This window comes from Clavelina lepadiformis, chromosome 3, assembly GCF_947623445.1.
Source record: "Clavelina lepadiformis chromosome 3, kaClaLepa1.1, whole genome shotgun sequence".
Lineage (NCBI taxonomy): Eukaryota > Metazoa > Chordata > Ascidiacea > Aplousobranchia > Clavelinidae > Clavelina > Clavelina lepadiformis.
The window spans coordinates 8,761,931-8,789,437 of NC_135242.1; the positions used below are offsets into that span (position 1 = coordinate 8,761,931).

The 27,507-nt window shown below is 39.6% G+C and overlaps 1 protein-coding gene across 12 annotated transcripts; it reads left to right on the forward strand.

Annotated features, from left to right (window-relative positions):
- The first annotated feature begins 934 nt into the window (after window positions 1-934).
- Window positions 935-26,260, forward strand: LOC143450321 (uncharacterized). 12 transcript variants are annotated; one of them, XM_076950808.1, is made up of 22 exons: window positions 935-2,039; window positions 2,184-2,458; window positions 2,622-2,794; window positions 3,002-3,222; window positions 3,654-3,811; window positions 4,282-4,370; window positions 4,455-4,725; window positions 14,676-15,044; window positions 15,945-16,016; window positions 16,545-16,638; window positions 16,746-16,948; window positions 17,028-17,216; window positions 17,423-17,557; window positions 18,009-18,134; window positions 18,236-20,909; window positions 21,266-21,327; window positions 21,392-21,615; window positions 21,755-22,019; window positions 22,218-22,317; window positions 22,920-23,243; window positions 23,548-23,748; window positions 24,853-26,260. In XM_076950808.1, exons 1-22 carry the CDS (start codon window positions 1,241-1,243, stop codon window positions 25,662-25,664), a joined length of 7,836 nt encoding a protein of 2,611 aa, XP_076806923.1. In that variant the 5' UTR covers window positions 935-1,240; the 3' UTR covers window positions 25,665-26,260. The 12 variants fall into 12 exon arrangements, with proteins under 12 accessions (XP_076806923.1, XP_076806925.1, XP_076806924.1 ...); XM_076950810.1 differs by having other exon boundaries at window positions 16,806-16,948; XM_076950809.1 differs by having other exon boundaries at window positions 16,545-16,629.
- The last annotated feature ends 1,247 nt before the right edge of the window (window positions 26,261-27,507 follow it).

The following is a 27,507-nucleotide window of genomic DNA, read 5'->3' on the forward strand; positions in this document are numbered from 1 at the left end:
AGCGAGCCGCAAAATCAGTAATGATTGTCAATTTGGTTATTATATTATTATTAATATTAGTAGTCATTTTGGGATATTACTTTTTAACTAGAAGACCCATAAAAAAACATGTCGGCGAGGCGCACTTTGACAACCTTTGCCATAGAGTATAGAATCTATACCTGAAAACAATGTCGGATTCTATGTCTAGTGTTACGTCATAAACGAAATGCTGGCCTAAATAAAGAAAAAATAGACAGAAACGTTCATAAACGGTACTCTTGGTAGCCTTTACAATTTTTTTGGAATTTTACGATTCGACTAGAAGAGCCACAAAAAACATGCCGGAGAGCCGCATGCGGCTCGCGAGCCGCAGTTTGCCCACCCCTGTTATATACTATTTCAAAACCTGCTTATGACCAAATCATATGGAGTAATAGCAATGAAGAGATTGTGTGTAAATGCTGCTTGTACAAGGAAGTCATATTATGTTTTGGCAGTTGTTTATTGAAACAGTAAAGTTAGAGAAATGTGTGACATTTCACTTTAAGCTTTTAGTTTAAAGGTCACAATTTCACAAAATTTCTTTGTGCAATTTTACTACCCTGTGACACATTCTCTCATTTTATATTAGCCATATGCAAGTCAGATAAGAATTGACATTCAGAATAGCATCTTTCCTTAAAAATGAATCGCATATAATCCACTCGTAATATCAAAAGACTAGGTATTTACAAATTTTTTCCCATAATGAAACAAATTGGAATGAGCATATTTTAAAAGATATCTAGCTTCTTTACAAAGCTGTGTACCTATTTCTGTGATTGAAAAATTTAATCTTAGACTATATTAGCTTTGTGCAAATGCCCATTTATAACTGTTATAGACAGGTTATGGCTTGACTAACCCTCTATTTTTGGTAGTTGAGTTAATTGCATGCCAACTACTAAATTTCTTCCTGTTTTTGTAACAGTTTGCTACTTTTACGTAATCAGATTGCATACTGTTTTGGCATTCTCATTTGCTTTTCTGTTTGGTACGGAAGAGTAAATGTTTTCAAAAAATGTGGGAGTATACTGTAAAATGGGTGCTAACACAAGTCTTGTCCATTAGAGACAAACTTTGTATTGAGCACAGGGAGGTGTTTGTGCCAAGGCCAAGGAATTGGGAGTGACTGACAGTTGACAAACTTCTCCAATTATTACACTGTGACTTTGTCTGAACAATCTGCAATAAACTGATATCTAGAACTTATTACTTTATGTACCATATAGTACCGATTTGTTGTGCCATGAGCAACGAAGCTATGGCTAAAAATGAATCACCAACTCAAACAACAGCTACAGTCAATGGATGTAGTAAGCATTCTAGTAGCGTCTCTCAGCAAGCTTCAATTTGCAACGAACCAGTGTCAACACTTAATGAAGATCAACCATTTCAGAAAACAAAAGAGATAAACTCGACAGAAAACGAGTTGTATCAGACAGGTCTAAATGCAGCAACTGAAACACACAGTGACGAACATTTTACTGGAAATGGTTTTAATACTGGTAATAATTATACCTTGAATAACTGTGCTTCTAAAAGTGATGGAACAGCTAATAATCAAGATCTAACTGTACCAGTATCCTCTTCCCACCTACACAATATTAATGAAATCTTTGTTACAAACAATGCTGTGCATGATGGTGATAGACCAACAGCTTTGCCTAAAGACAATGGCGAAAAGGTTTGGTCAACTGAAAATAGATTGCCTACAGAAAATAGTATCAATGCCAACATCCAGACTCCAAACACCGAGCAGTTGTTGTCAGTAGAAACTGAAAATTCAAAGAAAAACGCTGATGATGAAAAAAATCATGACATTGAAGAGAAGAAATTGTCATCAGAAGATATCGTTGGTGGTAACCCAAAGCGTGTCACCTTTGTTGATGTTCAAGAAACGTTTTCAACCAATATACTTGATTCAGCACCAAGTTTATCTGGCCATAGACCTAAACCTGAAACCCAAAACCTCGTGCAAGAAGCGCAGACATCCTCAAGAGATTTAACCAATGAAGGTTTTAAATTCTTTAAAAACTTTTTTAATATTAATTATTATATCAATTCTTTTTGTGTTTTAGAAATATATATATAATCTCATTTCAGTCATTTACAAAGGAGCTGCCTATTTGTTTTAAATTATTGGTTTTAAATCCTTTTAGATGAAAAAGAAAAGGTTGCAAGTAGTGATACTCTTGAAAGTGATCAAAAAGAAGTGGAAAGCTCACCGTTGATAACAGCAGAGCCTTCAGTTTCAACATTTTCAACGGAAACATTTGAAAAGAGTGAAGTGGAGGATGAAGGGAAGACAATTGGGGAGTCACCGGACTCAAGGTTTCTTAAATTTGATATAGAGCTGGGAAGGGGAAGTTTCAAGACTGTGTACAAAGGACTGGATACTGATACTGGAGTAGCTGTGGCGTGGTGTGAGCTGCAGGTAGGTTCATTGATATGCACCCTGTTTTAAATCATATCACTATTTAAGTTAGTTTACGTTATAATTATATAACTTACATGGATATTGGGCATTCTATGTTTAGTTTAGATACAGCTGATTGCACATTATCCAAAAGCACCAGTAACAATTTTTTCTTGTTAAGCATCACAAACTTTCAAAAAATGAACGACTGCGATTTCGCGAAGAAGCGGAAATGTTGAAAGGTCTGCAACATCCTAATATAGTTCGTTTTTATGATTCCTGGGACCAGTCACAAAAAGGAAAGAAGTGCATTATACTTGTTACGGAATTAATGACATCTGGAACATTGAAAACGTTAGTTTTCAATACATTCTTGTTTGTAGATATTGTACTAAACTTACTTACATCAAAAGTATTGTTTTTCCACCTAACACTTGCTTTTGTTGTGAATATTCCATTATTTTTTTTATCATTTTATATGGACTTTGGGTACACACAAGTAGGTTATCAGGGTATTATGGGATGCTATTATGTAGTAATGTACATCCTGTCGTTTTTCAGGTACTTAAAACGCTTCAAGTCAGTGAAACCTAAAGTGCTACGTAGCTGGTGCAGACAGATTTTAAAAGGGCTTAATTTTTTGCACACTCGCAACCCCCCCATTATTCATCGTGATTTAAAATGTGACAACATCTTTATCACTGGCCCTACAGGCTCAGTCAAAGTTGGCGATCTAGGGCTTGCCACATTAAAGAGAACATCATTTGCAAAAAGTGTAATAGGTTTGTGCCAAAATTTGATTTAAATAGAAATGTTGCCTAATAATGAAACATTGTTTAGTGTGTTATGAAGCTTAAGAGAAGTGTGTATCTGTCTAACATCTACATTACATAGATTGCATTATTTTTGAAGTCATAAAATTAGAAGTATCATGTGACAACATACCTATGTTTACAATCTCTTATATTTGCATCACATTTTAATTGTAACATAAATTTGGTTGTCTCTGATCACCTTAGTCTAGATGTTGGTGTGTGACTATGTTATAATTTATTACCAGTTAGAAGTTTAGTATCATTGTGACAGAAATGCAACTTGAATTGTAAACAGGTTTATCCTGTTATTCACATCTTAACGTATGCAGAAATGTGAAATGAAGGTGCCGATATATATTTCAGTATCATATATTTAAAGAGGAAATTCTGAATTTCAGGTACCCCAGAATTTATGGCTCCTGAAATGTATGAAGAACACTATGATGAAAGTGTCGATGTTTATGCGTTTGGAATGTGTATGTTGGAAATGATAACGGGGGAATATCCATATTCTGAGTGTAATAATGCTGGCCAAATTTATCGAAAAGTAACTCAGGTAAAAATGCATGTTGATTATGGAAAGTAACCAAATGTTTTTGGAAATCATGCAAAGTCTTGATTTGTTTGTATTTATTTAGGTTTTTTTTTCATTCCTCAAATGCAAACTGATTGTCTGTAGTGCTTTATCAAGTAGAATGGATACATTTTTGTCTTATTTTATTGTTATGTTGAAAGCTTTATTACATGAATGTCCACAAGTTACTAGTTCTATGTATATACTGTATCAAGTGCTGTATAATGAACAACTTATTGCACATTCCTTGCAGAGCTCTGAAAACCTGAAAAACACTCCTTTTCCCATTAGAATAGCTAGCATATATATCAAAATACATGGCATTTGACACATGCTGCAATAGATTGGTGAAACTTGTTTTCATTTTGACAATACAACCCAGAACACATGACCGCACTCATTATCTTGTCAACACAGGAGTGTTCTAGTTAAATAACTGTGTCACTGTTTAGGGTGTACCACCAGCCAACTATGATAAAGTGCAGGGTGAAGAGGAAAAATACATTATTTCAATATGCATCCATCGTGACAAAACAAAGAGGTTTTTATAACATTGAAACAAACCTGTTTATTTTTGTTATTTAGTGCAGAAAAGACTGACAAGTCCTTCTTACTCATTTCCTAGGTATACTGCACAGCAGCTGCTAAATGAACCTTTCTTCGTTGAAGTAACTGGGGTGAAAGTAGTACTGGCATCACAACCCGAATCAAATGCTGCTCCTGAGATGAAACAAGGAGATGCAGACTCTGGAGAATCGAGTCCAAGTGATACAGTTACTTTAAGATTGGTTGTTGAGGATGCCCAGAAACTCAAACAAAAACACAAAAATGATGAGGCTTTGGAGTTTGACTTTGATATCAACAAAGATATTCCGGTTGATGTGGCAAAAGAAATGGTATGGCCAAAATCCAATAGTATATACGCACCATAACCTTGCAAAACAAGTACATATTAAAATGGGCTATGATAAATAACTTGGTGCAAAAATCAATTTATTTTGATAATGTATGTTATGGTGTTATTAATTTGGTTTGCTGCCGTCTCCATAAGTTTACTGGTTTAAGTGTTATGTTGCACTTTGTACGGTATAGTGATGACTTGGTTGTAGTGCTAATCTGAAATTCTGAATAACTAAATATCCTCAGTTGCAGACCTCAGCAGTTTATGTATAACTGTGGTGTAGTTAGAGGTAGCCTTTTTGCATTAACCTACTTTTTGTTGTTGCTTTCAATATAAACCGATGCGGCAGTATGACGTCTTGTAGCTGTATGTGCGAACCGGCAACGGACTGTGGTAATATTTGCGCCTACCAATATTTCCAAGAATGGATTTAAGCGTTATCAATGCGATTCTTGAGTCATCGATTGTTTCTGGAAGATACGCCTAAACACTGGTTGCTCACCACAATCTGACATAAGCAGGTTTGTTGTGTATCATGGTTTGTCTTGTCGGGCAGGTTACCATGCGCTTCTCGTACTCACAGTCGCGGATGTGTATTTCTACAGTTATTCAGTCGGCGTTTCACACCACTGTTTATCAATATCAATAACGTTTGAAAACATATCATGGTTTGGTAACGACGTCGCACATAATTATGTGGATGCTTAGATCAGAATTGTCAAATGTTTAATACAGTTTTTGTTTGTAGCGTATGGTCACGCAAGAAATTTTTCATTTAGTTAACAGACATTTTGTTCGTACATTGGGTTTGACTTAGCCTTTAAAACCTGCATAACTTTTATCCGCGAAATGTTAGTGTTAAAAATTTTATGTACACAAATTTTGGTGGTTGAGAAAAAGTTACACTATTTTATTTTCCACCGCACAGACTTTGCAGCAGGCTGAACAACTTGGTTGATTAATTATTTTGGTCAAATAAATATTGGCCTTTGTTTCTGATTTACTAATACCATCCGTCTTCCTGTTTGAGATCTCATGCGTCATTTTTTGTTACTTTATAATGTTACCACCCAACGCAATGCATGCTTGATCCGGTTTGATGTTTTGCAAATTCTGATTATGAAACGCTTAAAAACTCTTAACCATGATTAGATTTGAGGAAATACTGCTTTGTAATTCCCAAGATGTTCTTTTCGAAGCCGGGTATGAAATTCAAACATTGTTAAAAACAAGTTCGAATTTAAACGCATTTATGATCCGCAGTTTAATCTCAAGCTTTTTGGATTAAACTATTTTAAGATATTAAATTCGTCCGCGGTAAAACATGTATGACACCCTTTCTTTGTCCGTATTTTTTTTGGCTAATTGCCACTGTTAATCTAACATGCCATTGGATCATGGCCGATCTTAAGACTGCGATTTTCTCTTAGCCTACGTCACAAGGGAGGTTATGATTTACTTAGCAATATCGATTGCTGATTAGAAAGTATTATTAGCTGATTAGGTTCCGCCGAGATACAGAATAAGCTGTCTGTTGTCCACAATGTTATCATCGGCCTTTCTTTGAGCTCGTCAATATGAAGGTAACTCACATGGGGCACTTTGCGCTACTTTAATATGACATTCCCACTGTGTCATCGATTGTATATTACTTTTTAAATGAACAAACATGCGAAAAAGACTTACAGTTTTCCAATTTTCGAAATGTACATATTGGTAATATGGTTTAGGGATGACTGTTGTTTTATAGTTGTTTGGCTTTCAAAACCTTAGCATCGCACACATTCAACCTTTCGATCATGCAACAGGTATTAGTTTTTAAACTGGATATATAAATTACATTAAGGTCCCCTGGAAAAAAACCGTATAGCAGCTACATGAGAACTAGTTAAGAGAGCAATGCACGCTCTCTAGTTTTGTTTGAATGCGGCGGAAATAATACAGCCCTGGTTGCCTTGCCCGCGACCGCAGCCAATTAAACGAACCCTTCTTTAAATAAACTATGATCAAGTCATATACAATAACTTCCGAGTTCTTCCTTTGATTCGTATTTCGTACCTCTATTTCTTAATCGTTAGGAGCCATATGCGCATTCAAATGATCCGCTTGTGCCGTCTGAATTCGAATCCACAAATGTCTCAGTCCATGACGTCTGATACGGAATAATGTGACGTTGGTTGCGAGCAAAGTCAGTGCCTTATGTGCCACAATTATAAAGGTGTTATAATTCTGAAATTACCCTTACCATGCGTTTTTTTTATCTCTCAACGTAGCAAATTACATAGTATGTGATTTTCGTATGCTGTATTCGACTAATATGTTCAAAACTCCAGTCGAATGTGACGCAGTAACGTTGCGTACATTCTGTTCTCCGCAAGTGTAGTTGCATGTCCCAAAATGCGCGACGTTATGTATAATTGTGTATAGGTGTCGGTATAGGCATTGTACAGGCGTATGGTAGCCCGCCCTGTATACTGTAAGCATCGGTAATCGAAATTGCAAGTGATTGCGATCCTATACCTGTAATTTAGATCGCTTAATTAGTTTAAAGTTGGATAAACTTTAAATAGCAAAAAAGTAGGGCAAGGTTGTACCCTCAAGGAGCTTTTCGTTGCTAGACGCAAATTGTGTCTGGTGTTGCCACATCAAAATATATCACTGCGCAACCAAGGTCGTACTCGCAGTCTCACTGACACGCGTACAAACTGTTTCTCGATATTTTTCGCAGCCATGCTACATTGACTATGCAGATTTCGTTCTGCGGTTTATTGTACTCAAGAAGTAAGTGGCCTTTTTGTTGTAGCTGTAAAACACATATTTCAGTCAGATTTTGCTACTGCATCACAAATCTGTTTGTGGTTTTCGTTGCCGGCCAGTATACCACTTTTTCCGAAATTATAATTCAACGATAGATATTTAATAATTGGATGCGGTTTTTATATCGTGCCGGGGTTGGTGAATTTACTGTACGAGAAGCTCGCAGTACATTATATAAAAGCATCGAGCTAATATTTGTGTCATAGAAATTCGCTTTCTTTGCGCTTGATCTGTAAAGTATGAAAACTTCGCATTGTGGTGTTTGGTTTAACCTGATTTACTTTCTCATTTGGTTGTTAAACAACAGTATGCATTGTCGGGATACTTCGGTGAAGGCATTGTACAAATATCTCCCTTCTTGCGTCTTTGTTGCGAAATCTATTTCTTGTAAAATATATTATAGTTTTATTATTACATTACCTTAGACTTTAGTTTCTAATTGAATTTTTTTGGGATACTTCTCTTGCCACATTGTTAAAGACATTATAGAAACACCTTTATACCTTGAAGACTGCAAATTACTTCACATGTAATTGTTATAACTTTGTCAAAAGCACCGTTGTAGAACGTTGGAAAGTTTCTCGTTTGAGTAAGGGTCCGAGTATAAGCGTTTTCGTAATGGTCGCCGGCCTCAATTACATGACTCACTCTTTGTTGATATGGAGTCACCCAAATAGATGTGTGTTAAACTTTACGGCCAAGTCTTAATACGATGAATATTTGAATAAGTCAAAAGCTAATCGGATGGTGAAGTATAACTTTACCCGTCTTGCTAGCAGCTACATGAACGCACGATTAATGGTGAAAGGAAACTAGATTAGCGGGAGACGCAAAGGAAATGATTTGCCCGTTATTTCACTGCGTCCTTCGTGCTATTGCGTATCATATCGGTTATGTGAACTTTGTAAAAGCGATGACCGATCAAATCGTGTTTATGCCGCCCTGGCCCACTGCATCCGGCCAACTTGCATGTTATTCATCCAGACACGCTACCTGTCATATCTGTCGCGTGACACTACCAAGTGACTCAGCAGGACACCGGTCAATGCGTTCATCGTTGCGAGTTGCGATATTTAAATCAGTTGGCCTGTGCGATAAATATAACATCGGACTTGATTCATGGTGCTGCAGGATTTGCTGAGATAATAAAAAACACGTAACAAGGGTGATTTTGCTTTGTTAGCAGCTAAGGTTATGTTAACGTTCCCATTGACGTAAGCGGTATATGTTGGGTTTAAATGTGTTTTAAATAACGTGAAGTCGAGCAAACCACTCTGATTTTTAACACCATACTGTAGCTGTCTGTAGGAACCAACTGTTTTTGGTTTTAAAGTTGGTAGTCATAAATTTTTTTATGTTATTTTTGTTGTCATGGCAACACACAATGAATTGCATAATGTCTTGCATTTGAAAACTATTCCGAGCGCGTTTCCCTTAAACAGTCTACAATAAGGCGACAAAACGAAAGCAATATAAAAACCCATATAAAGTACAGTAGCTGAAGAAATGGGCCTATGTGCAGAATAATCGCATTTGGCTCAATTGTGCACGTTTTGTCATGAATATTTTAAGCTGTATTGAGCAATAGCCGTTGGGAGTACGCCAGCTCATGAACCAAAAAATAATGGTGCATGTGTAATTTTGCATTACCAACCCGCATTTTGACAAAGGTTGGACAAAGGCTTTTTAATTGCCTGGGATTAAACTGGTATCTTTATGACGTTTACGTTTCAACTGCAACCTTTTTGTTTCTTTAACTAATGAAAACGATGCGCAGTTCCAGAAATTCGAAATATCGACTCTGTAGAACATTTCTGGTTTACCTCATTTCCGGTAGAACTTTGTTTTCACGTTATGGCCATGAGGGATGTGCTAGTATTAATGAGTAAAAGCATCATTTTAACGTACGGAGAAGAGTAATTTCCCTACAGCGAAGTGTCATAGCCCGTTCGTGTTTTTCTTGGTTCACTTCACGGTTAGTACTAGCTGGAATTTGCTCACATTGGTTAACGCCAGGGCGGACCTATATAGTAGGATCCCAGGTTGGGTAAATCCTAGACAACAACGAACTTAATTGTAAAGCCGGGCACCAAATTTTCGTCCTATATATTCAAGCCACGAATGCTTCGTTTGCTTTAAATACTCATCAGTTTCGTCACAATCATTACATCACATTATTCTCCCGAAGGAATTCGGTTTAATTTATGATCAACGATGTATACCGAGCACAAGTTATGTTAACTAGCTTGCACAATAATTCTACAGTAGATGACAGTTTGGTTTGAGCAAATTGATGATTTGCTTTGGGGGCTTAAGTAAATCACTTTTAGGTAATCGTAGCTGGTCGCTAGAATAAACATCAAAACTTGAACGCGAATGCTAGCTTCTTAGAATGGCTGTGTATGCTGACTTCATCCAAGCAGAAATTGTTTTAAATGGCATTACTTTGTTGAGTAGTTTTCCATCTTAATTATCAAGACATCGTGTCACTTTTATGTATATTCCAAACTGATTAAAATGACTTGTAAATTAATGACTGGCACTTTTAAAACTCTGTTTTGTGGTTAATGTGTAACTGAGCATTAAATGCTTCTGTTGCGAATAGTTTTCTATTAGCCTTAGTTTGTCAGCGTAATCTAAAAGGAAATGTCTACTGGCTTTAAACATCCTGTTGGGCCTGCCATATGACGCGTTAAAACTCGGAGAAGGTGGCACTTAACACTCCAGTTATGCAATTTCATACCGAATGTGTTGGGCGACTCCGTCGCCTAGTTTTTATCATTAAATTGAGCCCCACGTATTTTGTACCGCTCATTTCTAGCCCTGCTTTTAGAGCTATTACGTCACCTAAAATGGACGCTTCTTGTAAACGATTTTTAAATGGATGCTTCCTGCGCCAATCAGAAACGGCTGTTGTTTTGTTATTGGCAAAAACCGTTAGCCATCGAATCTACTGCATCACTCGTCAATTGTGTTCAAGTTATTCTGAACTACTATTGTTATATTAATCATCCTCTGTTGTGTGGCAGAAAGCTCGCCTGCGGCGAATGCAACAGTTCTTTCGTGAAAAATCTTTGGCTTGCTGTGCTTTCACAGGCGTTTTCTACTTGTTGTATCCACCTACTTTAAATTGTTTTCGGGTAACTCTTTGAGTGTGACTTGGACCAATGGCTGTTTCGTCTTCGTAACGCTTGAAACACACTACTTTGGTACTCGGTTGTGTAGTTGGGCAAAGCTAACTGGTGTGGTGTAGTAGGTATGCGAGTGTTACCATTTCGATCTTTTCATAGAAATTAGGTTTCCTTCCATTTGACGTAAGAAAGGTCTACCGGGATGTCGGATTTTAAAAAATTTTACGCATGACAGGATCAAGTGTTATTCCATTACGAGTTGTCAAAAATGTTAAATACATAACCCATTTACCAGTATTGAATTGTCCTATACTTCCTATATCCATCTAACTAGCATTATTAAGGAAAAAACCTTTTAGTCGCCGAAGATATGCATTTATCGTCTAAAATTACATACGTTTGTATTAATGGAAATGGCTTGAAACATCATATCACAACAAATGTCCATGAATACCGCTTTCAATTTCACTTTTAAGACAACATCGTTCGATAGGTGGTGAGTTAAATTTAGCCTTAACGTGATTTAAGCACAGAAATTTCAATCCCTATCGTCGGGTAGAATTTAGAATTTCTTCGCTGAAATGTCTAAAAAAAAATTTGCGAAAACCCATTTCATTTTCAATGCTTTGACGGTGTATTATTTGGTCGTCTGCGACCTCTGACTGGGTGGAAAAGTACCAGACTGGATCTGTTCTTTGGGTCGAATCTATTACATCACATTAAGCTATTCTTTTTCGTTTCCAGAGATGACGTAATTATGTGCGCGTTGTATTACCTGGGCATAATGATAGTAATTGTGTCACGAGAAGTATTTGTATACACCGTTTTTATATCAGTCACGTTTTATTCGTTTTTATTCGCATTATCACCATCACGTTTTATACACCGTTTTATTTGCATTGTATTGTCTCTTCGTGCATGTTCACGTGATGCTGTATTTTACTTATTTATTGGTACACGCGTTTTTAATCGATCTCTTGTGACGTTACCCCGAGGGCCAAATTAGTACTGTGTTTAGCGCCCCACGCTGATTCTATGATTGCGTGGAATTTGGGTAAGTGAGGTGTCGCGCTCGGCTGGACGAGTGGAGTTAGTCTACGTTTGGTTTTAATAAAGTGAAGACCCTTGTTTTTATCTAAGAAAGACTTGTAGAAATGAGACAGTCTGGCTATTCGACTAGCCGTTAAGCGGGGAGCTTACCTGGTAGAGAAAATTTGGTTACAATTGGCGAGCGCGCCAGGATCCCGCAGTCAACGAAACTATTCCCATAAACGTTTGGAAGTTTCACGATGTCCACCATCTATTTTGCTATTCCGCCGCCTAAATATGAGCCGAACGCAGATTTCCTAAGCTTTTTCCATCGCTTCGATACTTATTGCACGACGATTGAAGCGAATCCTGCTTTAAAGAAGCACCTTTTAATTAACAGCTTGGATGAAGATTTAAGCTGGGATGTACGAGGCAGAGACTTGTCGCTTTTCGACTTGGAGTATGATGAGTTGGTGAAAAGAGGTACCGAAGCGAGGCCGCCCGTTTGTTCTACGGAAAGTAACAAATGTCGAGTATTAAATGCAACTCAATTCGATGCCGACAGAGCAATACCTTCGTTGGCTTTCGCTGTACGAAAACGCATATGTGCGGTAGAAACTACTGAAACTCCCGCTCCCGAAGAGCAGGCTGCTGAGTCTACTCCAGCTGAAGAAGCTGCCGAAACTCCCGCTCACGAAGAGCAGGCCGCCGTGTCTGCTCCAGCTGAAGAAGCTGCCAAAATTCCCGCTCCCGAAGAGCAGGCTGCTGAGTCTACTCCAGCTGAAGAAGCTGCTGAAACTCCCGCTCCCGAAGAGCAGGCTGCTGAGTCTACTCCAGCTGAAGAAGCTGCTGAAACTCCCGCTCCCGAAGAGCAGGCCGCTGAGTCCACTCCAGCAGAACAAGCTACTGAAACTCCAGCTCCCGAAGAGCAGGCCGCTGAGTCCGCTCCAACAGAACAAGCTGCTGAAACTCCGGTTCCCGAAGAGCAGGCCGCTGGGTCCGCTCCAGCCGAGGAGGCTGCCGAAACCTCTCCAGAAGAGCTGGCCACTGAGTCAGCTCCAGCAGAACAAGCCGCTGAAACTCCGGCTCCCGAGGAGCAGGCCGCTGAGTCTGCTCCAGCCAGCAAGCAGCGTATTTGGGACGTGGGTTTGTTTCGGTGCAATCACGAGGTGAGCCAATCGAGTGATTTTTGTGCAGTGGAGTCGTCAGCGACACCAGGGGACGGGTGTTCAACAAGCTGGACGGTCGGTTTGGGTTGCGTGGTGCTCATCAACAACGGAGCGCCAGACGATTGACGGGGAGCTGCGAACGATGGTCGTTTGCTCGGATGTTGGATGGCTTTTCCGGGGACGAAAAAGAACTGAACGGGGGGGCGATGTCACGAGAAGTATTTGTATACACCGTTTTTATATCAGTCACGTTTTATTCGTTTTTATTCGCATTATCACCATCACGTTTTATACACCGTTTTATTTGCATTGTATTGTCTCTTCGTGCATGTTCACGTGATGCTGTATTTTACTTATTTATTGGTACACGCGTTTTTAATCGATCTCTTGTGACGTTACCCCGAGGGCCAAATTAGTACTGTGTTTAGCGCCCCACGCTGATTCTATGATTGCGTGGAATTTGGGTAAGTGAGGTGTCGCGCTCGGCTGGACGAGTGGAGTTAGTCTACGTTTGGTTTTAATAAAGTGAAGACCCTTGTTTTTATCTAAGAAAGACTTGTAGAAATGAGACAGTCTGGCTATTCGACTAGCCGTTAAGCGGGGAGCTTACCTGGTAGAGAAAATTTGGTTACAATTGCACACTTGAAATAGTTCTTGAAGACACTTAGACCTCGAGTACCCGGAACCTTGTCCAGGAACGTAATGTACACATTCCATGTTGCAGTTTACGAAATAAACCTGGGCTACATGCACGTCCTTTTAACAACTGGTCAAACATTTTTCAAGGCAAACATCGACCTAGCTAGCTGTTAAAGTCACGTTTCACTGTATGTTTAATGGATAGATTGTATGGAAAGGAGGGAATCTTATTGTGACGTGTTGTATCATGTCCATTGGATAAATGTAAATAGCAGCCAATGTGTGAGTTTGCCATTCAGTACGGTACCGTATTGTTTCTAAAAATTTAGTTCTTGAAAGACTAAAGACTTCTACCTAATAGTTGTTTTTTTAGCTTTTTAAAGCAATTCAAACGCTTGCTGTGATATAAAAACTTGTTTGTTGCATTCTGATTCAAAGCTGTTAGAACTCGCTTTTCAGTTTAGTATGTCTCTTTTTGTAATTGTTTAATATAATTCCGTTGGTTTGTACTTGATATATTCATGTAACTTTAGACATGAATCAAAAACAGAAATGAGCAAAGCCCCATAAGCAAAAGTAAAAATTTTTTTGACTACTGCGTTCACACACGCACACACACATGCGTCATGGTTATGTTGGCTATATGTCACAACATAATTGTAAAAATAGAGCAATAAATGGTTAGCCGATGCCTTCATGTGACATTTGCCAAAGACGAAGGGTACATTGTGCGTTGTATGCACTTAATGAAATGCATCGGAAACCTATTGTTCACACTGGGACTTGCTTAAATTTTAAAGACTGAACAACTAAGATGACAGGTGCTTTAATGTTGTTTACTTTTATACTCCTTCAAAAGACCTACGTATAATAGGTTTAATATTTGTGAAATTTTTCTTTATTAGGCTTTTAATAGTCAATGTTTAAAAACCTTGAAAGGTTGAAAATACCACAGTACCACATTGTATTCATGCGTTGTGTTGATTCATAACGCAAACAGATAAATACCTTTCGATTTTAAAACTTAATTTCTCCTGGTAAAGTTCTCTAATATAGTTGGGTGGGCTCAGTTGGTGAATAATATCTGATCTATATTTGGAAAGTTCTATTTAATATTGTAATGTTATTTTGGTACAAAATATATAATATATATTTAACAGGTACAAAATGGATTCTTGCATGATGATGACGTTAATCTTGTTGCGAAATGCATTACGGCGTGTCTCTCCAACATCAAGCGTGATAGGCGAAAAGAGGAAGAGAAACGCCAACAAGAACGGGAAAACATCGAACTTCAGCAACAAAGGCACCAGCAACAACAAATCCAACAACAACACATGCAGCAGCAATCACAACAACCAATTCTTTCACAGCCACAACAACAGAAGTTTCCTTTACAACAACAAAACCAGTTTCCAACTACACAGGTACTTCAGAACCCACCACATCAGCCAATTCAACAAATGCAGCCGCAACAGCAACAGAATGCAATGAATACCCATCAAGTACAGCATCCACAGTTTCAGCAGGTGAGGCAGCTTTAATTTGCAGTCTTTTATGCATCACTGTCGTCTGCCCATTCCTTGGGTACCTCTTTTGCCAACTTTGTGTATGTTTGTGCTTTTTCCCTGTGCGACTGAAGAGCATGCTTACTGGAGCTTACGAAATTAGTTTACTAATAATGTAAATGCTTCTAAAACTTGTGAAATATGTCCTAAAAATGTGTTATGAAAGTCAAGTAAGTATTTTTGTACTTATCGGCAGAGGTTTTGAGATATTGGTACTCACATAATTTTATAGCTGTGAAGGCAAATAAATGGTTTTGAAATTTTTCTGAACTATCATCTTTTTGTAATGTTTTGGAATCATTTTTGCATTCAAAAGCCTTTAGCTAGCTGCAATAACTATAAAGAGCATGTTTTTGGTGTTACATACCATTGAAAACCTTTGCCGGGCATGTCTTTTAAATGTCATATTCAAATTTTCGTGGCATCATTTTGACATAGTTGGCTAATGGCTTTTCAATCAGGAACAATACCTACTTTTCTCGGCCGAATATATTTTAAGATTGATATTGCTAATACTGTAGTTTACTGAATATGTTCTATGCTAAAATGACATGCAACAAATGCTTTCCAGTACAAACACCCAACGTTTTTACATTAACATACAAAAATTCGTATTTATTTGCTACCAAATTTACTCCCGAAAGTTTTTATTATATTCCATTAGTTGTAGCTGTTTGGCTGTTTTACAGCATGCCGTTTTGACATGAGTGAAATATTCGTGCTTCCATTATGACCCCTTTTGTGACCATAGCTTCTTTTTCTAAGTTTTCACTTTCAAGATACGATAAGAAATTAGTTAGGAAATAAATTATGTGCATGTATATGTTATGTACTTAGCGTGACATGCTTATTGTTGTGCAGCTAAACAACACACACGGCACTGGCTACGTCTCGGCGTGGTCGTCCAGTGTGCAAACCCAGCCAATCTATCAGGTAGACACGAGGCAGCATGTAGTTTCTGCACCTTTTATTCATAGTGATTTTTTACTTAACGCAGTTAAATCAATTTCTTTTAAATGCTGCATGTATTACTGTGGCAACTTTTTGTTGACTATTTCTGTTGTAGTAGCATACTTTATCATGTAAAGTTTTTGTAATGATGTACTGTACTTGGGTGCAGGATTTGTAGTAGCATTGTGGTGGGTATTGCGCTTTGAAATGTGCTTAGTTGTGCTTTCTACAATCACGTGAAAATCTTCCTAGGGTGAATTAAAAGTTTTTTTTGTATCACTCTTCCTAAAATACCAGTTGCTTACTGGTACTCACAAGGTTTTCTTGAAACTATGCAATAAACTAACATATCCATGTATTTCAGCATAAAATTGCAGAATAACAAAGACATTTGGATTATATGTGTTGTCACTGAAAGAATTGTACTCTACACAAAAAATTTAACACCTGTGTAAAACTCACCTTTAATTTGTATAGTGCAAAATTTATTTGGATTTTATTTTATTTCAGACAAGCCAACCTTCTACACTGCAGCCACTTTCTGAAGACTTAAATCTTGATAAATCCAACAATTCTGTATTGATGGTGTCAGCAGGTAATAAAGGTAGTTTCTCCATACTTTAGCACCTAGCTGAAGTAGAAAGAGATTTTTTCTGTTCTCCAGCTCATATATTTCTTAAGAAACAAAAAGAAACATTCTGCCACTTGTAGATTCTCAGCTGCCTTTAACATCAAATGAAGTTGAAAGTATTCAGCACACAAATCTTTCAGAGTCATCTGGAGAACAGTTAAAAGACAATTGCAACAATGGTGCAGGTGAACGATCGCGAAAAGATCATAGAGGTGACAAGAAACACCGACGCCCAACAAAAAATAGGAGTCGTCATGACAAAGTGCGAATTATTCTGATACAGGTAAAAACTTTTTTCGACTGCTTTGTTTTTTAAACAGTCTCACTGAAAAAGCTAACACAGTGTGTTCACACATCTATAGGTCGATGGCATAGACAACAAACCAAACACACCACCAGTGAATGATGGGGTGACTGGCGATGGGGAAAACAAGGATAATGAAAAGCGGGTAGCACCAAATGACGGAGCTGAAGAGGGACAGAATGATGAGGGTAAAAATGACGATGTGCAAACGCTCACTATTGAATGTCAACTTGAAAGTCAAGGCCAGGTATGCATTTTGATTTCCATGTAACTTTAATTTAATAATGATGTAATTGCAACCATTCCCTACTGAAGTTTTTAAGCTAAGTGTTTTATAGCAGTGGAAATGCAAGAAATATTTTCTAATTCAAAAAAATACAGTAACCGTATATATTCTTGACATTGTGGGGTATCTGTGTTGTGTATACAAAAACCATGCCGATTTTTGAACAGGAGGAACATATTTTTAAAGTCGATCTAAATATGGAAACGGCATCTGACACAGCAAACAGATTAATTACACAGAGCTTTCTACTGGAAGGAAATCGTGACAGTTTCACGGAACAGTTGACTATCATTTGCAACAAAGTAAATACTATGCAATTCATAACATTGCTTGCATCCCTGTCAAATTAATCTTAGGCCTTTTATCAGGTGAAAATCATTTATCATTGCATTAGTATGTATAATCTTGCAGCCTTATTACAATTGTTACCCGATAAAAATCAATAACAGAGCTATTTCCAAATGTAATCTGAAACGCTTACTATCAACAATACTGAAACTCAACACCTTTATTAATTCGCGCTTTCTGAATGGCTGGTTGGAGGTCAGTCGTTTCTGATTATAATCTCTTTAATCCACATGGAATGTAGCCTTATGAGCCTTCATGTGAATATTCGTAGCGTGGTGGAGATAGTAGTTAGATTGATTTAAAGCACTGTCAGGGAGAAACCGTGGGTTAAACTACATTAGAATGTGTGTACAGGTCGAATGTATCATTAATTCGAACTCTGCTAAGTATGAAATGTGTCTGCAGGTTCGTGTTGGTGAATTTGACGGTAAACCTCGTCTTACAATTAAAAATCTGAGCGAGATTGAAGAACATCAGTTTGAAGTCGAATGCCAGTTAACGACTTACAACCTCAAAACAGTCACATTTAAGGTAAGACGTTGTTGTCGTGTAATGTTCTGATAATATGTTAACGTTCGTTAAGTTGATAAAACCTTCACAAAGTTGTTGAAATTCAATTTCATGCTTTCTAGTTTATAATCGACGAAGATACACCCGATGAAATAGCGGACAAAATGAATCAAGCAAATTATCTAAAAGAAAAGCACAAAGAAGCTTTCAAAGAGGAAGTCAGGCTCGTTTGTATGAAAGCCAGAAAATTTATTGAAAGTGGCAACATGGACGTGGACAAATTGAAGCAGGAGATAAGCTGCTACGCCAATTCACCCCTTCTTCCGGTTTCCGAATCGGTTTCGGCCACCTCAATACCGGCAGCTGACACAAACGTAAAGGACGGGGACACTCCAGCACCAGCTGCTCGCATTGACGAAATCAACACAGCTGAAAATAACTCAGTTGCGGGTTCGCCCAGGTTAGAGTTGGGAAACGACATTTCACCCGACCAGCAACTAGAATCTGCTCTTGGTTCGCCCACATCTGCCATTCCGTCTCAAGCCAAAGGTGTTGCTGTTGACGTAACAGCGCCAAAGCAAAATACCGATCCTGCTTTAGTTATTGGTAATGGCAACCATACGCCCATCAGTCTGCCTTTACAACGCTCGCCGAGCGGATCTAGTGTAGCCAGCCTTTCAAGCATTGGCAGCGTTACCAGCGCAACCACGACCGGTTCGCAACAAATGAATCAGAATGTAACGATGCCGGGTACGTCTAGCTCGAATACAAGCGGTCAAAAGGCGGTTGGTCCAATATGCTACATAAAGGAATCTGGGTCTGTTATGACGAATTCGGTGAATAGTCAGTTTTCCAATGGCTCGTCATTCCAAGTCACGTTCGCGACACAAGCAAACGACATCGCGTTGTCGTCGTCATTACCGCAATCTGTTTTAAGTGGACAACTCCAACAACACGCACAGAACTACACGAAACCTATGCCGGGCTCAGCCCCACCTGCTCCTGTAGATGAAGCCTACGGCTTCCAAACAGACGGGAAAACGTTTGATGAAATGAAAAACAAAAGTGTGGCCCTAGAAACTATAACCACAGTGCCTGATAACAATACTGCCAGTGAGAGTGGTTATAACAGGGTGACCTCCTACGCGACAACTGACACCGTTTCAAGTTTACCAGACGGAGAATCCATGGCTGGTGAATATGCCATGGACACCAGTGCACCATCTGCAACCAAACCGTCAGTCCCATCGATACCAGTCTCTGTGGTAATTCCACCAAAAGATAAAAACAAAATGTTGAACACTGTCGATTTAGACAAACAACTCACTGCCATTTTATCCCAGCATGCTCAGTCTGCAGCAGGCAGCACAGAGGGGGCCGAAGGGGTGGCCGACCCTTCTCTTGTCGGGTACCCGGTTATGATCCCAGTTGCTGTGACAAACGTTGGCACCGATGTCCACACCAAAATCGAAGACCGAGAGTTACCGGCGTCTTCATCACCGGATGGTTTTATCAGTGGCGTTTCAAGCCACACAAGTCTTCCGGCTGATGAGGGCACAGAGAACACAGCAGTTGCACAAGCGATTCCGCTGTCATCCCTTTTAACGTCACAGGCTAACGACGTATCGGAAACTGCTGTCTTAGATGAATCTCAGGTGGCTGGTAGCACGGCAGTGCCAATAATGGTTGCGTTATCCTCGCCAGTAATTTCGTCACAGACTAATCCTGCTGTTCAAGATTTGAAAGTTGAAAGCTACGCACAAGACGCCGGCGAAAGTCCTCAACCAGTCAACGAACTTAACAAAATGTCCGATTCGGAAAGCGTCGCGGAGTCTGTATCTTCATATCAGTCAGAAGTTCCTCAACCATCTGCTGATATTATTCAAGAGGGAAGTGTCGGGCAGTTTGATGCCAGTTCAACTGAATGCATTTCATTGCCCGGGCTACAAGCCGCAGCCACCGCCGCACCTCCTGCTAATACCGGTTTAAGCCGCTTCCAGGTGACCAAGGTACCTGATGAGATCAGCGAGAATTTCACGCAAGCCATCGAAACGTCGCAGACCACGCCATTGAACATTTCCCAAACCGAACTTACCGTTGGGGATTTGAATCCTGCTGTGCAAAATGACGTCATCATGGAAGGCAGCCAGACCAATAATGAAGCACCTTCGGAAGACGGCGACCAATCACAGCATTCGTCTCGGTTTGTTGGTAGGTTTCAGATCATGCCAACGTCATTTAGCCAAGAGCAGGACGAGTTTATTGGAGATGTGCCGCCTGGTTCAAACCAGCGTCAGTTAAGTTTTGATTCTGACAAGCAGTCGACGCCAGCCAAAGCTTCCAAACCACGCGACGAGGATATATCACAAGAAAGCTTTTTGGAAACGTCGGAAATTTCTGAAACCTCGTATACGAGTGTTACGAACGCACAGCACCTTAGACAACTACCCCAGCAACAATTTCAGTACACAGTATCTCCGCTATATTTTCCGCAACCGTATATGAGCAATCAGTTGATGCAAAACATGCCGTACCATCATTACACCCAAACTTTGCCCACTCAAGGATACCCAGGACCGGATCCAAAGTTTGGCACGTTGGCATACGGCCAGTCTCTACCGTCAACACCCTCTGCCCATTACCAGCCGTTAATGGCCCAGTGTAATTCAAGCTTGCCCGATCAGAATGCGGCTAACCTTGCTGCTTTCCAGCAAAAGCTACAGCACACAGAAGCGGAAAGTCAGAGAAAGCGAACTCTGAGTAGCAATAGCGACCAGAGCTTGTCTTCCAATGCCGGTGAGTGTCAGAAAACTATCGAAACCTGTCCAATTAACGACAATAGCGCAATTGGGCGGCTTAGATTTTTGCATGAAAAATTTAATAATATTGATTGGCGCCGACGAAATCTCGTTTCTTATTTCATTTCTAAACAATCGAAAAATCAGTTTTAACTTGATTCTTGAAAAATTTCGTTTAGTAACAAACGCGTTTCTCTTTACGTTTAGCTTTAACATTCGCGATTGAAATCGGTTGTAAACGGATTGCCATAGTGTTCGGTTCAAAGCAGTACTATATTAGCTATTAATAGATACACTCTCCTGTCGTTCTGTCACCTCTCAGCATTGTGAATCAGTACTTTTTATCTGTTCAAGGTTCTGAACAAGGATTTCAACAAGACATGGTTATGGAAACCCATGAGCAGAAAAACAAGAACGTAAGCTTGGAAAACACTTGACCTTCCATCACTTGACAAATCACTAACGTCGGCTTTGTTTTAGGTCAGCCAAATTCGCCCATCCGAACCAGATCCGATGTCTCTTTCCAACAGAGCAGTGTCGGCCGCCGACCAACTACCAGGCGTCAGATCAATTCACTTGCAAGACAAACGCTTGACCACACTTAATTCACCGACACGATCTCAATATGGTGACCTCAGTGAAGATGATTTGTCCGGTGATAACCTCGAAGAAGAAGATATTGACTTCAAGAATCTTATTAAAAAGTGAGTTGTATTGTGTTGTAGTATATTGGGCAAGGTGTAGATCAGAACCTTCAAGTTGCTTGTCGCAGTGTCAAAAGCTGTTCAAGAGCACCATGCTTAATATTTCGTCTACAACTAAGATTGACGCTTTTTTAAACAGGCACCAACGTGAAATCGAGGCGCTCATACGCAAGCACAGATTTCAGCTTGACAAACTCCGAAAGTCGAAAAAGAAGCAACGCGTCAAGCTTCAAAAGCAAGCTATGGCGACAAACATGCAACAGTTTGTCGCGCTGAATGACGATAATTCTCGCGCGCAAAACTTCTCCGATTCACAGAAGATGGTCAATCCGTCTATCGCCAATGCACAAGCGCTTACCCGAGAAAGGTTGACCGGTGCGTATCCCGGGACTCCCCCACCCCAGGTAGAAATGACAATTGTCCAGTGTTAATAAATAAATAAATAAATAAATAAATAATAAATAAATAATTATACTTTAAACATTTCTAGGTATTTCTTTGTCTTAGAAATAACCGCCAAAACACTGCTAATTAGTTTTGTAATGGCGCTGCACTGCTTTCGACTTTGCTATAGCAATGAAACTTGTATTGTAATATTACAGCATTTTCAACAATTTCCGGTCACCGAACGTGGCCCACCAATACCAAAGCCTGTAGAGTTCGCAACACGATCTAAAGATCACACGAAAGAAGCCGTGCCAGGTAAGGATGTGCGCTACTGTTTGATCAATTTCATTGCCAATTAATCACATCCCACGTTTCTATCATTAACGTTCGTAGCTGGTGCAAGTGATTAAAAAATTTATCTTCACTAACTCGCGCACTTTTTGAGCACATGCTAACCATATTTAACTGTAAGCGATTCGCGTGGGAAGGCCGGCTGTCTATGTGAAGGTAATCATCGATATGAGGTTGTTCGTGTATGAAGTTAAGTGTTGGTCTTACAGTTTTATTTTTATTTTTCTCTTGCACCTTGCTGGTCATCGATGTGTGTCATGTTCGTGTTCGCTCTCATATCTCTTACTTCCCTTTATTTCTTTTCTTTCACTTCCCTCAACATCTAGAACATGATCGGAAGGTTTCCGCTTTTGATGTGAACTTCCATACTTTATTTGCGCTTCAAGAACACTGCAGAGAAATGCAGTTAGACGCTTACGACGACGAGTTGTCAGGACGTCGGCCAGTGCTTTCTCAAATACAGAAAAATGCTGTGTCATCCCAACCGTTTCTCACCCCCACTTCGGTGTCTTCTTCCACAGAGTTATCCCAAGATAGTAGATTCACTCCGTTCCGTATTTCATCAGATCTATCTCACCCGGGAAGAAGTAGTTTCTTTCCTCCTTCATTTAACCACCAGATGAGAAGACAGAGCGACATACCTCATCATGTACACTTCAGGGAGCCTGAATTTCAGAATGTGCAGCTTCCAAAAACAACCCCAAAGATCCAGGTACATGCTCCTGCTCCAGAATCACCTCGAAGGTGGAGTGATGCTGCATTGGGGTCATCAAGTTGCAGCACTCCGCTTAGATCTCATGACCGTTACCCGTCAAGCAATCCGATGCCCTTTCCCAAGGGTATGGAGGTTACTCGGAAGAGCGCATACCCGTCTTTGGATGAGCAATCTGGTATGCTTGGACCGTACTTTATGCTGCTCTGCTATTTCATCATCGCCAAAAAGCAATCTGTTCGCGAGATTTTTGTTTCGTGATGACGCTTTGTTTAATCAGTGCTGGCATGCGTTACGTTTGCAGTGGCTTTATTTCGTTGGCCGCTCAGTGACTTTCCTATAGTTTTATTTACTCCGTTTTGTCAAAGTTTGCTATCGTATCATATTTGACAACACGCACTGCGCAATTTCTGGCAGATTTGTTTATTTTCGTTCTGTGAAAGAAGTAGCACAAACCAAACATGCATTGTATGAACCAACAGGTGAAGTATTCTCTGCATCACACCCATCATACATGCTTAAACGGCCCTCGTCTTTAAAATTGCGCCGCCAGTCCGCTGTGGTGTCCACCATGGCCAAGCCAGTGCAAGAAACTGTCAGTACAAGGCCCTTGACTTGTGACCAGCCCTCGAGGAGATTGTTGTGGAATCGGCAATGGCGCTCGATTGACCAGAGCGAACAAGGTTGTCTGTAGACTCATCTTAGACAGCTTGATGCTTGCGGAATGACTCGTTGGGCTAATTCCAATTAAAAAGAGTTCTTCCAATAGAACGCTTGCGTTAGAAAAGTTTGGTAGCCTTTAGAATTTAGGTTACGTTGTAGTAATTACCTTGCACTTAAATACATTTTGCAGTGCATTGCGCTAGGTACCAAATTCTTTGAGTTTGCAAAGTGCATATTATAATCGTATTTTTGCTTGCTTTGCTATGTTTAACGTAAAGTTTTGATTGACTTTGCGGTTTTGGCCATGCTCTTATCGTGAATTTTCAAAGTGTTTGTTATCACTGAATGGCGTGCTGGCTGTTTCGTTTGTTTGATACTCTGCAAAGTTTTAGTATTAGAAACGCTTCCACGACTGTTCCATCTCTTAGTTTTGAATTTCTCGTAGCCTGTAGTGATAATTTGAAATGTTTTTCAGATGAACAATTTGAAATGTCCATTTCGAGATGGACTGAGTGACCTTTTTCTTTCTATACCCTGGTTAGCAGGTTTCTGGTTGGTCATACACTTTTTTCACTCATTTTGACGTCATGTCGGTCGGCAAATGCTCGTGTTGGCGAGACATTTCCGTCATGCTGACTAAGCACAGTTGCTGTTGATATCATCTTCCCCAGCTTCGTGTTAAAACATTCACTTAACAACAGTTACGATCCAACTTGCTTTCACCAGTTCTTCATACATTACCTGAAAACACTTTTCATTTTAAGCATGCATTGTAGAAAGTGCTAACATTGATTCACTTTATGTGTGACCACATTGCTGATGCAAAATACTTACTAATTGTGACGTGAGTTATGTTGCTTGTGGGCATGTACAATTTGTAATGAATCTACTTCATAATCTTTAAGTAATGCCGCGCAGCAGCATGTTTGCTACAGAGTAGTTGTTTTTATAGATACCTTAGTGAGATAATGGTGACGTTTCTTTGATTACAACGGTTATGCGCACGGCTTTACCTATACTAAGTGCCTATTCTTAGCTTAGATTCGATATGCAAGTAGACTACTGGCATTTTTATAATTTTGTAACATTCGTTCCAATACTTAAACATCCATATCGATTTTTAGATCGTGTGAAAGCAACGGTCGACCAACAAACTCCTGTTTACGCATTTGTCCCTCCTGGTTACCCACCTGCTGGCTATATGGGGATGACCCCTACAGGGACGCCTTTTCATCCTATGCTACGTTTTTCTCAGCCAGAGTCATTTTACAACCCTAGAGAATACTCAAACTCCAACATTCGCGAAAAAAATGACATTTGGAAACAATATGATCCCGGGATGCGACCCGGTAATATCCCGCAGGAAGAGGTGGAATACCCGTACAATAACGTTGTACATGAGATGATGCCTGATCATGGATCACGACAACTTGCGGATGGAAGCAATGATAAGAGCAAGCGTAGCGACAGCGGTTACGACACATCTCACTCTTCCAATCCTCCTCCAACACGAGACCAAACAAATGATGTGGAAACAAATCGAAGGCGCTCCACCAGTGGTGCGATGGCTGCTCCTTATCAACAGTACATGGTCCCGTTGACATACATGACATACCATGGCCCAGGGAGCTTCCGGCCATCTCACCCTGCCCAACAACCGATAGTTCTTCCTCAGCAGTGGGCGCATCAGTTCTTGCAGCAGCCCACTCTTTATCCTCAGATGGATGTGAGGAATCTTCAGCAACCTCCTCCTCAGACAATGGCGCAGAGCAATCCGACCAGTTCCTTCAGAAGCACATCAATTGAAAAGAGTGTCGAACCTGCTTCAACATCTTCCTCTGCTATGAGAATTGCCAGAGGGGGAGGAAAAGAGCTGCAAGAAGAGTGGGAGACATTCAGTAACGCATCCGAGCGTTCCATGCATCGACATTCATGATCTAGCGTGCAATCTATACAACAAGCCACTTCACTGCTACTTGAAGGTTTTCTTCACTCAAAGCCGATATGGATAGATCATACTTATGTGCGTTCATGTTTGCAATAACGCCCCCGTTTTATAAGTTATACCTATATCCGTGCGTTCTTGCATAACGTGCTCGTTTTGCGTTTAAAGTTACGTGTTTCCGTTCGAAGTCGCAATGGCAACAATGCAAATACAGCGTGAGAATAAGTAAATGCTTTTTTCATTTTTCTGGTGAGTTGAGAGAATTGTGGTGAAGTGTATATTCGACCCTTGACTAGTTTATTTCATGCTGTGGCGTCACTGTATTTATATCTATACTAATGTTACTATTATTTCTTACAATAGTATTTGCTTTCTATTTATTATGCACTTTCTCTATGTTGGTTTTTTTCTAATTAACCAGGCTTTAGACGTCGCCATATTTAATTGTATTGATGCACTGTAAGAAACTTTTCCGTTTCTATCCAGTAGTCGTGCATATTCTTTGTAAATCTCACTCACCAGAAAGTTACTCTGCAACTAGCTACGTTGGTTTCGTTTTTTGAAACATTGAAAGTTGTACAACCGTTTTCATTGTCTCGTTTAGGTAAAACGCAGTTGGTTGGAAGCACTAATTAGTGCCTTATAACTGTTAGCAGTATCCTAGTGACCAGTTAGATGTGAACTGCGATGCATGTAGCTGAAAATAAGGCCTGGTAAAGTACCGCGAGACCATATGTAGCTACATGTTGAGTTCAAAGACACATTCGCCAGGACAAAGTTATTAAAACATACAAGCATTTCGCGACATGCAATGATGATGACTGAGGCGTATCAAGCACACATTCTCGCCATGTAGACCGTGACGTTTATTGGAATAATAGCATTTAATTGATGCCATTAATGCTAGCATTGAGATACTTAAAGTTCGTTATATTGTTCCTGAAACATACCCGCTATACTTACGCTTTTAGTCTAACCTTAACTCTAGCAAGGTAACCTGTACTGCCTCAAACCCTACTATTTTTGCTTTTGTATTCGGTATTGAAGTCAATATTGATGAAGTTTATGTTGAAATATTTCTGAAAGGTAACCTTTTTGCTCCGTCTTAGGAGACCTGTTTTCTTAGAATGAACTTCAACCAATTACCGACATGGCGAACATGAATGCGAGTTTTGTTGCTGATTTTGATTGGGATTTCAGAATACCCTAGGTTTTCCGATTTCATACACAGAAAATTTGGTCACCTATATTTAGGATTGACCTATGAATCGTAAAACCGGCGCCTTTGCGTAGACCAGGGGTTCCCAACCGGTGGTACGCGTACCACTAGTGGTACGCGGGAGCTTTTCAGGTGGTACGCGAGCAGCTTTCCGTTGCATGCGATATACAGTATAGTAGTATAACAATTTAATTTTGAGTTGCTAAAATATGCGAACAACACTTTTATTTCTTTCCGTACTAAATTCTCTGCACTCAGTAAGCTACTTTTGTCGATCTTGCTCCCTGCTGTCATTGTTATTAATACAATGCTATTGTGCGAATATTGGATCAAATTAGTTGTTTTGAAAATAGTGGTACGTGTTGACAATCCGTGGTGGCTAAGTGGTACGAGAACATAAAAAGGTTGGGAACCCCTGGCGTAGACAATATCGCATATTACGTGATCCTTTTGTACTAATAACTATAGACAGGTTTAATCTTTGTCGCTTTCCAACTGGTAAAATTTACCCGTAGGAAGCCCACAGGGTCAGCCAAAACATCATGCTTTGTCATCTTTATAGGTTCCTTTTTTCGAAATCTTAAACTAGGATAGTAAAATTTTACTTTGTCTCTT

Excerpts from the sequence above, each read along its gene's own strand:
- LOC143450321 (XM_076950808.1), top strand. The coding sequence starts at position 1,241 with ATGTACCATATAGTACCGATTTGTTGTGCCATGAGCAACGAAGCTATG. Across the intron at positions 16,017-16,544 it reads AAACCCAGCCAATCTATCAG|ACAAGCCAACCTTCTACACT; the intron begins GTAGACACGAGG and ends ATTTTATTTCAG. Across the intron at positions 23,244-23,547 it reads GTCTTTGGATGAGCAATCTG|GTGAAGTATTCTCTGCATCA; the intron begins GTATGCTTGGAC and ends ATGAACCAACAG.